The 12707-nt window shown below is 42.2% G+C and overlaps 1 protein-coding gene across 1 annotated transcript in view; it reads right to left on the reverse strand.

Annotated features, from left to right (window-relative positions):
* The window catches only part of LOC124595668 (pickpocket protein 28-like), a 126388-nt gene that overhangs the window by 3782 nt on the left and 109899 nt on the right, over nt 1-12707 (reverse strand). The window contains exons 9-10 of the mRNA XM_047134514.1: nt 10878-11070; nt 6121-6212 (exon numbers count right to left, since the gene is read on the reverse strand). Of these exons, the coding sequence (XP_046990470.1) occupies nt 6121-6212; nt 10878-11070 (285 nt within the window). The remainder of the gene's footprint in view (nt 1-6120; nt 6213-10877; nt 11071-12707) is intronic.

Below are 12707 nucleotides of genomic sequence, written 5' to 3' on the forward strand. Positions count from 1 at the left end.
GTATGACATGAATTACTCACGCTTCGTCGAAGTACAATAGGAAATAAACAATTACCGCTTTTCTTTGTTGCGAAAAAGCGGTTCGTGAGATTGATACAAACACCTTTCCTTGCTATCGCCTGAATTAGGAGTGTTATTGCTTGTTTGGTTTAATTAATTAATAGAATATGAAGCTATTGGTATAAAGAATGCTTTTTCCAAACTTTCTATAAAAGAAAGTCTGCTATCAAGACATTGCTTTTGTTCTATTACTTTATTTATGACTGAACGTTTCTAAAACTGAAGACACTTGTCCATGCTCTGCACTGCAGTCGAGATCTGGCAACGTCGTTCTCTGTTCATTGGCTGACTGTGTTTTGTGTCGCCAGATGCGCAGAACGAACCTAAACTCGGCCGCCAACATAAATGACGCGCACTTTAGTAGACGATGCATCATGATAACGCCCCATATCACACAACTACTCCGGTAGCTGAGTGGTCAGTGCGACAGAATGTCGCCGGCACGGTAGCTCAGCATGTTCGGTCAGAGGGCTGCTCGCCCTCTGTAATTAAAATCTGAGTAAAGGAATCAACGATCAACTTGAACGGATGTCTTTTGACGTCTGCCCAGACCAAACGCAACGGAAAAAAAAAGTCAATCGTATGGGCCCAGGTTCGATTCCCTGGCTGAGTCGGAGATTTTCTCGACTCAGGGATTGGGTGTTGTGTTGTCTAATCATGATGTCATCCCCATTGACGCGCAAGTCGCCGAAGTGGCGTCAAATCGAAAGACTTGCACCTGGCGAATAGTCTACCCGACGGGAGGCCCTAGTTCCATGACATTTATATTTACAGTACCACTTCCGTCAAGGAATTTTTGACCTCAAAAACCATCCCTGTTGTTCACAGCCCCTCTATTCACCTTATCTGAGTCCTTGTGACGTTTTTCTTTTGACAAAACTGAAAAATGTCTTAAAAGAAGATCATTTTGGAACTCTGAAGTACAGGGTGTCCCACTCAAACCTCCCTGATTTCAAGGACCCAGGAGACAAAAACCACAGCAGATACGAGAGTGAAAAATGCACCACATTGTAGAGCATCTCAAAGAATTTATATTCCCGCGTGAGAAGTGCCAAGTATCGTCGCCAGAGTGCGGCATGGTCGCATGAAGTGAAAATGGCGACTCCACAGCAGTGCGCACAAGCAGTAGTGTGGTTTACAGAAACAAAATCACTGATTACTGCGTAAAGAAATTATCGTCGTGTGTATGAATGTGATCCACATGATGTAAAAACAATTAAGGAATGGTTTAGGATGTTTCTGGCAGCAGGAAGCGCTCTGGAACATTCTGGCAGTGCATGTTATGGAGTTTCAGAAGAGACAATGGAGGACATCAGACAAACGTTTCTCACAAGCCCACTGTAATGGTACTTGAATTACGTAACCATTACGGCACCTCACCTCAACCTCTCGATACCAGCAATATTCTACTGTGTTTCTGTAAAATGGTGAACATATTTCTGTGACAACATTCAGATTTGATTTCATTAACGTAGAGGTACTTTGATACATCGATATGTATATATTGCAATGATATTATTCACATGTACATTCTTTCTTTTGTCACTATGATCTTTGCCGTACTTGTAACTCTGATTTTTGGGCGCGTAAGCGGTCATTAGGGAGTCAAGCTTTGGTCGTCATGTTAAAAAGACGCAAATTGTAGTCAGTTTATGAAATGCGAACTTCAACAGTGAGGAAGATATTTTCAAGTATGTTTTATATTGTGAAGTGATGTTTAGAAACGAGTTACGTGATATTGCAACAAAAGTAATAAAAAAGAAGTGTAACTTAAATTCGGAGTGCTGATTACTTTTTTACATCACCATTGTCCTAAATTGCAAAAGTTTAATCTTCAAGAATGGTTTATGAAACACGTCTATTAAAATTTTGAATATCACAGAATAACACCTAGGCCTCTTTGCATCCGAGGTTGGAATCATCACTACCTAGATTTTCGACGATTGAGCCGCGAGTTCACAACGAGACCAGCGTGGGAAACACGAAAAGATGAGTGCCTAGTTTATCCATTATTTCAAGAAATAACTTTATTAACTGTGCTCTAATGATACCTGCCACATAATATAACTTTGTTGTTGCCCGAAAATGCAATATTTAGCAGCGTGAGCAACACTACAATCGTACTTAATTTTTGACCTTTGTTGTGGTAGGGTTGTTAGACCACGTAAGTCAGTTCGTCAAGCATCTAGGCAACTTGATGTACCTCTATCAACATTGCAACGCATAGTTCACTGGCGTCTTCATATGAGTGTTTACAAAGTGCAAATTCTGCAACATCTGACGCCGAACGACAAACCACGCTGACAACAATTTGCTGCAGATATGCTGCAATGTATTGATATGGCTACCAGCTTCCTGGAAACATGTTTGTTCTCAAATGAGGCAACCTTTCATCTATCAGGAAGAATTAATAGTCATAATGTTCGGATTTGGGGTTCGCAAAATCCGCACGTTGTCATTGAACATGTTCATGATAGTCCTAAACTAAACGTCTAGTGCGGGCTAATGCACGGCAGGATTGTTGGACCGTTCTTCTTTGAGGAACAAACAGTGAATGGGTCAGTGTATCTGGACATGTTGGAGCAGTTTGTGTACCCTCAGATGCAAGACTTGCAACCCAACATCATTTTGCAACAAGATGGAGCTCCTCCACATTGGTCAACGGCTGTTCGCAAGTTCCTGGATAGGAAATTTTCTAGTGGTTGGATCGGACGCCGAGGACCCATTGACTGGCCACCACGTTCACCCAACGTTACGCCCCTTGATTTCTTCGTGTGGAGATTCGTGAAGGGCCGCTTCTATGCGACCAAAGTGGACGATATTCTTACATTGCGACATCGTATCGCTAATGCGATGCAACAATAACAGAGGAAATGTTACAAAGAACTTGGCAAGAAATTGAATATAGACTCGATATTCTTCGTGCTACAAATGGTTCACATGTAGAGGTGTACTGATGATAAATAAATAAATTCTTTGAGATGCTCCACAATGTGGTGCATTTTTCATTGTCGTATCTACTGTTTTTTTTTTTCCTGTGGCTTTGAAATCAGGGAGGTTTGAGTGGGACACATGCTACGAATGGTTCACATGTAGTGGTGTATTGATGATAAATAAATAAATTCTTTGAGATGTGATGCATTTTTCACTGTCGTATCTACTGTGGTTTTTTTTCCTGGGTGTTTGAAATCAGGGAGGGTTGAGTGGGACACCCTGTTCATTCAAAAGAATGTGAACAATACGTTAAAGGCTCTACAAGTTGAAGCCTTTCAGTGCTGCTACCAAGACTGGAAACAACAAATCTGGCGTGTGTAGCTACCGAAGGGAATTACTTTCAAGAGGACGATATTGTTCTTTGCAGAAAAAAATAAAATTTTCAATAGATAAAAAGTCATTCTCATTAGTTTTCTCACACACCTCGTTCGCTAATATCCCTTGCACAAATCCTGTGTGAAGTGGCCTTCACGGATGTCGAATAAGTCAAAATATCTTACATATATATTCAGTTAAGCGATATGGCAATGACAATCTTGTCACTCATGTAAATATACAATAATACACTGGGGTGCATATGATAACACCGGCCAATAACATTTTTGTTAAAAGAATGTAAATAGTTCTCTTTGATAAGTTGTGTGCCCTGAATTCGAAAATGAAATTGAAAACACTACATACTGGTTATTCTTTTGTGGCCTTACTTAAATACTCTTCAGCTTTAATTGTTGAAAAATATTTGAAATATATACCGTGCGAGAAAGTATCACACATGACACTCACTTCAGAAATCTACCTCCTGAAGTGAAGGTGGCTTAGCAGCACTACTGGGTAAGTCATGCCTGAACACATATAATCGTTTGGTTTGTTGGCACGTGTATGTCAGCAGTGGAAGCTGCTGGAAGAGACAGCTTGTTGTTCTAAGTTCGTAAGAGCTGTACTTTGCGTTGGTTATTAATTGAGAAGAACTTAATCCCCCTTGCAACAAAGTGCTACGAATTTTATTTCCGATCTTTAAGGATAGTGGCCAGAACAAGAATTGACACTCACATATGCCTTTCGCTTATGAAGAAGATTGTAACAAAACACTTGTGCAAGTCAGCCTAGAATATTGCTCGGGTGTTCGGAACCCATACCAGATAAGACTAACAGAGGATACTGCATATACCGGGTGACCAAAAAGTCAGTATAAATTTGAAAGCTGAATAAATCACGGAATAATGTAGATAGAGCGGTGCAAATTGACACACATGCTTGGAATGACATGGGGTTTTATTAGAACCAAAAAATACAAACATTCAAAAGATGTCCGACAGATGGCTCTCCATCTGATCAGAATAGCAATAATTAGTATAACAAAGTAAGACAAAGCAAAGATGATGTTCTTTACAGGAAATGCTCAATATTTCCACCATCATTCCTCAACAATAGCTGTAATCGAGGAATAATGTTGTGAACAGCACTGTAAAGCATGTCCGGAGTTATGGTGGGTCTAGCAATATGGGGTGTTTTTTTTTGTTCTAATAAAACCCCATGTCATTTCAAGCATGTGTGTCAATTTTTACCTCTCTATCTACATCATTCAGTGGTTTATTAAGTTTTCAAATTTATACTAACTTTTTGATCACCCGGTATACAAAGAACGCCAGCATGAATGATCAGGGATTTATTTGATCTAGGGCAGAGCCTCACGGGGATGCTGGAAAAATTGAGCTAACCCGCGTTTTTTCATTTGCATCTGCATCTGTATCTTTTTTCAGTTTCATGGAATAGAATATCACTAAAGAGTATGTTCAACAAAATTATTCAAAATGGTCATTTTCCATGATAATTTCATTGATAAATCAGTCGTTACAACAAACGTTCTTCAAAAGTGTATACCGATCGAATCGTTTTGCTCGCTGTCGGTTACATAGATTGCTGTGCTATAACATAATTCCGGATGGTATTTGTCGGAGAAGCAATCGAAGCACAAATTCATTGAGCACCATTCACATTCAAAGAAAACTACTGCCTTGCAGACACACGGAAAGCACAGTTCGTGTGGATTCAAAGAGGCTGCTCTTTCTTTGATCAATTTAGATGCGAACCACGCGTACTCGATAGTTCCTGTAAAAGCAGATGCACTAAACTGATGCAGAACTGAGGCTGCATGTAGCATATCCTCACGAAAACGTATGTCTGTAGTTTCCTCTTGCTTTCACCGTTCGCAGTACCAGCACGGCAAGGCCGTTTTCGTTAACGTCCAGAACAGATCAGTCAAACATGCAGAATGTATCTCCTGCAACTACTGGAAAGGCTGCCTCCCTTTTTCAGGGATCACACGTTTGTCTGACCTCTCAACACGTACCCCTCCGTTGTGGTTAGGCCAGCGGTACGGCTCTCTGTATCGCTGAGGCAAGCAAGCCACCCCACCAGTGGCAAGGTCCATTGTTCATGGAGGGAGGGATGCAAAATTAAAGACTGTATTTTTATTGAATCTTTCATCCAAGCGATTTCTCTCATAGTCTTTAGCAAGTATGGAGCATTTTGGATTTTTTTCTTCAAAACTTTAACCTGCTAGTAAACGTAAACAGCATAGGATTGGCAAATCCGTATCAGCACCGTGATACCACTAAACCTTAGCCTCTGCACTAAGCTAGATTTGTCAAAACATCACAAATGCTAGGAATACAGGAGGTAAGCTTGAAACTTCAACATCGAATTTCTCATAAACAAGGGGTCGTCGCACGAAACGCCGCTAGCCAGGCACTCAGGACAGATTCCTTTAGAACATAATCAAGACCAATCAAAATCCTTCCGTGACAAGTCTGGTGGTTCCCTTGTGAGCCTAAATGACCAGTCCTTTTCATATCCCTAAGAACTGTTAGGCGCGAATATTTGTATGAGTTTATTGATTACAGTTGTGAGTCATCGATATTGTTGTGTGGGATACTAGGTCCCAGGCTGTCACAGCCTGGCAAATGTGAACTGAAGTTCTAAACATCTGACAGAATCAGTTGCAGAATTCTGTAACTGAATGCACCAAAAAAAGTCTATAGAATGCATCCATGAAATTAAACTTACCTATGAAATCTGTTATTCCATAAAGTTCGCTGCGACGACTGGTGATGAACTGCATGTCTTTGAAGTATATTGAAACTCTTGCCATATCAACACTGTAAAGAAAGAAGAAAATAAAACTTTGTAATAAATATAGCATTTCCTCACCGCAACTTTATTACGAGTACAGTTCACTGCACTAAAACACGAGGGCTTGCTGTAGGATTACAGAACCAACTACAAAAGAATGAAGATTCGTCAGACTCGCAGTTTTCTTTACAGCCAGTAAGAAGGAAGCGTTTGACAAAGCGTTACGGGCAGTGCAGTACCGAGTTGATTCTGGACCACTGGCAGAACTGCCAAAGCTGTGCTGCTCCCCTCCAGAAAAACTACATTCCCATACTTTTTTTCCGCATAGATTTAAGAAATTTTGTAATTTATAAGGCGGTTTTAATAAGAAAGAAGCTTTACTGAGAAATATTACTTAAATGAGCTCTGTAGATGAAAAATACGACGCAAAACAAATTAAAAGTACCATTGTAATGAATAAATTACAAATTATACAACCTTTCTAAAGAAGTAGAAAACAAAGCAGACTCTATGTCTTATTGTTTATGGCAGCTACTGTACATTAGTTTTAGTATGATGTATAATAAAGATCAAATGATCAATAATAATTAAATCATTAATTAGAAATAAAAGAAAAAAGGCTATAATTATGTGTGAATAACACATTCCTTTCCAAGAACTGTGTTTTTATTATAATTTTACTTTCCATTTCCTTGCTTTCAGGGAATCAGGCTCATTGGTTGTGTCACTGAAGTCGAAATTATCAGATGTGTCGTATTCTATCTACAAGACAGCTGAATTCGACAGTCTGCTTCACCTAAACTCACCCGCCTCCGCAGCAGAACGTTCAGCGCGGCTAACTGCCATGTGGTGGACCGGGGTTCGATTCCCGGTACTGCCAGAGAATTTTCATTGTGAGAGGACTGGAACGGTGTGCACTCAGCATCGTTAAAACAACTGAGGAGACACGCGACAGATTAATTGCTGTTGCAAGGTCAAGAAACTCGATAACGCCTGGAGAGCTATTTGCTGACTCTGCTGCCCCCATACCGCAACACGCCATTATCAGAGAATGACATGCGGTCGGTCGGGCCCGACTGTTCTTCTAGGACCAGAACACTAAACTTTACCTGCCTTGTTACCTTCACTTAAGTATTTTTTATCATTTTTAATTTCCTGAAACAGCGTTGACATGATGCTGCCGTCAGTGGAATTGTCATAAATATTTTGACAGCTATTTCGATGTTTGGATAAGCATATGCTTTGAAGAAGAAACAAAACTTCAAAGTATCCAAATCGTAAGTGTGTCAGTGTTTCTGCTGGTATTTGAAATCCGCCATTTCGTTGACTAGCTTTTCTGTATCGATATTTCTGCTATACCTGACACCAAACCCTCTGCATATTAATTAAAATAAACATCTTCAATAATAATCGCTTGGTTGCTGGTGTAAATAATTTTGTAACAACCGGCTTCGTAGCCTAAAAGCAACATAAGCAGATTAAATCTGTTAAATTACAAAAAGCATTCACTGAAATTGTGGCCGAACTATAGTTACAATCAATAACGAGAAATAGAGCAAATTACTTACACGGTGAATCATGATATTAAAGTTGTAACACAGACGGGACTGAACATGCCTTGTCCATGTTGCAACGTTAAAGTCAAGAATCATCACGTAGGTAATTTTCTTTATTTCTCACTATTGACTGTAACTGTAATTCGACCACAATCGTTTCAACATCTACTTTTATGATCAACACCTGTCCCACTATTCTTCTGACTGGTTCGACGTTGCCAGTCAAGAATTCCTCTCTTATTCCAACCACTTCATCTCAGAGTACCACTTACACCCTACGTTCTCAAATTATTTGTTGGATATGTTCCAATCTCTGTCTCCCTCTGCAGCTTTTATCTCTACAGCCTCCTCCTAGTACCATGAACGTTGTTCCCTTGTCAAAACAAATGTTTTCTCATTCTGTCCCTTCTTCTTGTCAATGTTTTCCGTATGTTCCTTTCTTAGTCGATGCTGAGGAGAACCACTTCGTCCCTTATCTTATCAGTCCACCAGATTTTCCACATTCTTCTACAGCACACATCTCAAACTCTTCGATTCTCTTCTTGTTGGTTTTCGCATAGTCCATGATTCACTTGCATGCAACCCGGTGCTCCACTTACGTTTTGTTTTCTCTCCATTTCACTTCGCTGTCACCTGCTCTATCTAAATTATGCCTTTTCCTTTCCAGATTGTCTAGTTTCCCTGCCACTTTCAAACTAGTAACATTCCACGCTACGACTCGTAGAATGTTACCTTTCCGTTGGTCATTCAATCTTTTTCTCATGATTTCCTCCCCCTTGGCAGTCCCTTCGCCGAGGTCCAAAAGGGGTACTAATCCAGAATCTTTTGCCAATGGACAGATCATCACTTTTTTCTTTTTAAAGTTACTCGTTTCATACCCTGTCGATTTACGTCGCGTGTCTTTAGTGCGGAGCTGTTTCCATTGCCACCTGCAGTCCCATGCCGTTGATGATCATTGTTTATTCTTTCGCCTTTTAGGGGAAATTTCCCACCAAAGACCTAGAGGTTTCCCTGAAAATCTGTCCACTCCTTTGCCCTCTTCGGCAAGACCACTGGCAGAAGGAGGCTGACTCCTTATACCACAAGTCTTTGACTGCCATTAATGATGCTTTCTATTCAAAGTTTAAGAAGTGGCTGGCACACTGGCCGCACAGCTACTGAGGCAGGCTCCAGACACATACACTTGCATTTAGCTATGTTCACTTTCCTACATTGTTTCTATTTATCTACCCTTTGTAACCGTGAACGGTATCATTTCGCATACATTCCTTACCATTGCAGATGCACCTCAAGATGTCCCAAGTCCCCAGTCATCTCTCCTTCTCTGAAAATCTTCATTATTCTCAATATGTCTAAAATTCCTCATGTGTAACTAGTCTGATGCGCTTTCCTAATCTCTGCCCTGTACTTCAGAAATGCGAAAGGCACCTCCAACTCCACCTTAGCTAGTTTACCTCCTGATGTATGACGTGCCTGCTCAAGATAAATATTTCCGAAAGACAGACATAGTTATAGAGATAGTCGCCTGCATTTTCAGTCCCTATGACTTGTGCAAACCATTCCTTACTGTTCTATCCAATTATCTGAATCACTAACATCCAACTGTAACAAAGAAACCCCTCGGCAATCCAACGAAAACCCACGATATACTGAAACTATTAACAAGCTGAACATAGGGACTGCATCACTCCACCATTTTCCAAGTTCATAGCTTTGATTTAAAACATCCTCTCCCATATCACTGTCGCCTGTACTTTTGCTCTACCCAGCGTGAATCTCTCAAAGTTCTTGGGTACCTCATCTAACTGTGACTGCTTACCCTACCCTACTGGACTCCTTTACCAATTTCTGTCCCTCCTCATCCACGTCGAGCGGGATTAGCAGAGCGGTCTGGGGCGCTGCGTTCATGGTCTGTGCGACTGGTCCCGGCGGAGGTTCGAGTCCTCCCTCGGGCATGGGTGTGTGTGTTTGTCCTTAGGATACTTTAGGTTAAGAAGTGTGTAAGCTTAGGGACTGATGACCTTAGCAGTTAGGTCCCATAAGATTTCACACACATTTGAACTTTCTCCTCATCCACACATTTCCTTGTGTCCTATACACCCAACGAAGTCAACTCAAATGGCCCCAAAATACGAATACTGTCATACTAACAAGCCGGTACCAGTGCATAGCCGGCCGGAGTGGCCAAGCGGTTCTAGGCGCTACAGTCTGGAACCGCGAGGCCGCTACGGTCGCAGGTTCGAATCCTGCCTCGGGCATGGATGTGTGTGATGTCCTTAGATTAGTTAGGTTTAAGTAGTTCTAAGTTCTAGGGGCCTGATGACCTCAGAAGTTAAGTCCCATAGTACTCAAAGCCATTTGAATTTTAACCAGTGCATCATATCGAGCCTACACCTACACAAACATCATGTTCCCGTCCAAGTAAACCTCAACAGCATCCTCCCCCCAAAACGATGGAATCTGCTTTCACATTTGTATCTTTCCTCTCCATAAACACCTGTGACAAATCCAATGGCTCCCGCCACTCACTTTCCCGCACTACACATCACTATACACCAACCCATCAGTTGCGATGTCACCTGACTCTTCACAACACTGCTTAGCCACCTACACTGAATTCAGCTTCCCAAAGTGAACGTCTTACTGCCGCACCTGCTGGCTTGTTCAAAATGGTTCGAATGGCTCTGAGCACTATGGGACTCAACTGCTGTGGTCATAAGTCCCCTAGAACTTAGAACTACTTAAACCTAAGGACATCACACACATCCATGCCCGAGGCAGGTTTCGAACCTGCGACCGTAGCGGTCGTGCGGTTCCAGACTGTAGCGCCTTTAACCGCTCGGCCACTCCGGCCGGCCTGCTGGCTTGTCCTTTGGCTATGGAAGTATGGAAGCTAAAAATCGCAGAGGGAGGCGAAGGCTTGAGTACAGTATGCAAGTTGAAATATATGTGGATTGTAGTAGTTATGCAGAGACGAAGAGGCTTTCAGAGGCTAGACTAGCGTGGAGAGCTGCATCAAATCAGTCTACGGACTGAGGACAATAACGACAACAACAAATTGCTTTTGACTAGAAAGTACAACAACGGGATGCAATTACTGTAATGAGCAATAAGCAGAAATACTGTGCTACTGACCCTGGCATCTCGCTGAAGTTCTCGCCGTAGGCGGTGAAGACATTGGCCCAGTCGAAGTGCGCCTGCGACGTCTCCGCGTCGAAGTTGAGCACAGTGCACGCGGGCAGGCAGTCGCAGTCGGTGCGCCCCAGCGCCGCCGCGCCGCCGCTCGTCGCCTCGATGTTCTTCACCACTTCGCGTTCGACCAGCTCGTCTGCACAACACCACACTCGCTCTTACTATTATGTAAACTGAAGGCGGATAGGGAAGAAACGAAAGGAAATGGGAGGAACTTTTGATGTCAGCTGCATCAGGACTTTATGCGAATCAGCGCCGATGTGTGTCGCACGAGGATTGGAACCTGGGATCCCAGGCTTAGTAGGCAATTGCGTTAAGCACTGCGCCAACTGGACACAGTATTTATCACAATTCACATTTGCGTGGACTATTTCTGCACGTTCCCCGACCGAGCCACATTCCCACATAAAGCCACCCATCAGCCCGTCAGCACAATTACGTTCGATCTCCTGCGAGAATTACAAAGTAGAGAGCATGGAAGACGTGCAGTGTCCTCCATGCTCTCTACTTTGAGATTCCTTACATCTGTAAGACATGGACTGTCCTCCATGCTCTCTACTTTGAGATTACTTACATACTGTAAGACATGGACCGTCCTCCATGCTCTCTAATTTGAGATTCCTTACATACTGCAAGACATGGACTGTCCTCCATGCTCTCTACTTCGAGATTCCTTACATACTGCAAGACATGGACTGTTTCCATGCTCTCTACTTTGAGATTACTTACATACTTTAAGACATGGACTGTCCTCCATGCTCTCTACTTTGAGATTCCTTACATACTGTAAGACATGGACTGTCCTCCATGCTCTCTACTTTGAGATTCCTTACATACTGCAAGACATGGACTGTCCTCCATACTCTCTACTTTGATATTCCTTACATACTGCAAGACATGGACTGTTTCCATGCTCTCTACTTTGAGATTACTTACATACTTTAAGACATGGACTGTCCTCCATGCTCTCTACTTTGAGATTCCTTACATACTGTAAGACATGGACCGTCCTCCATGCTCTCTAATTTGAGATTCCTTACATACTGCAAGACATGGACTGTCCTCCATGCTCTCTACTTTGAGATTCCTTACATACTGCAAGACATGGACTGTTTCCATGCTCTCTACTTTGAGATTACTTACATACTGTAAGACATGGACCGTCCTCCATGCTCTCTAATTTGAGATTCCTTACATACTGCAAGACATGGACTGTCCTCCATGCTCTCTACTTCGTGATTCCTTACATACTGCACGACATGGACTGTTTCCATGCTCTCTACTTTGAGATTCCTTACATACTCCCAGACATGGACTGTCCTCCATGCTCTCTACTTTGAGATTCCTTACATACTGAAAGACATGGACTGTTTCCATGCTCTCTACTTTGAGATTACTTACATACTTTAAGACATGGACTGTCCTCCATGCTCTCTATTTTGAGATTCCTTACATACTGTAAGACATGGACTGTCCTCCATGCTCTCTACTTTGAGATTCCTTACATACTGCAAGACATGGACTGTCCTCCATGCTCTCTACTTTGAGATTCTCGCAGGAGATCGAACGTAATTGTGCTTCCCCACTGAAGTTGGCGGGTTCACAGCCCATCGAGATGAATCACTTATATGAATGTGTGGTGTCCGTTTGCGTACATCCGAAAGAAAGGACACCACTCATTCATACAGTCTTTCTTACGCCGCGCCATGAAGTAACCATGCAAATTATACTAACAAGGAGACCACATGGCGTGTATCACCCAAAGGCATTTCT

The sequence above is a fragment of the Schistocerca americana genome, chromosome 2, assembly GCF_021461395.2.
Source record: "Schistocerca americana isolate TAMUIC-IGC-003095 chromosome 2, iqSchAmer2.1, whole genome shotgun sequence".
NCBI lineage: Eukaryota > Metazoa > Arthropoda > Insecta > Orthoptera > Acrididae > Schistocerca > Schistocerca americana.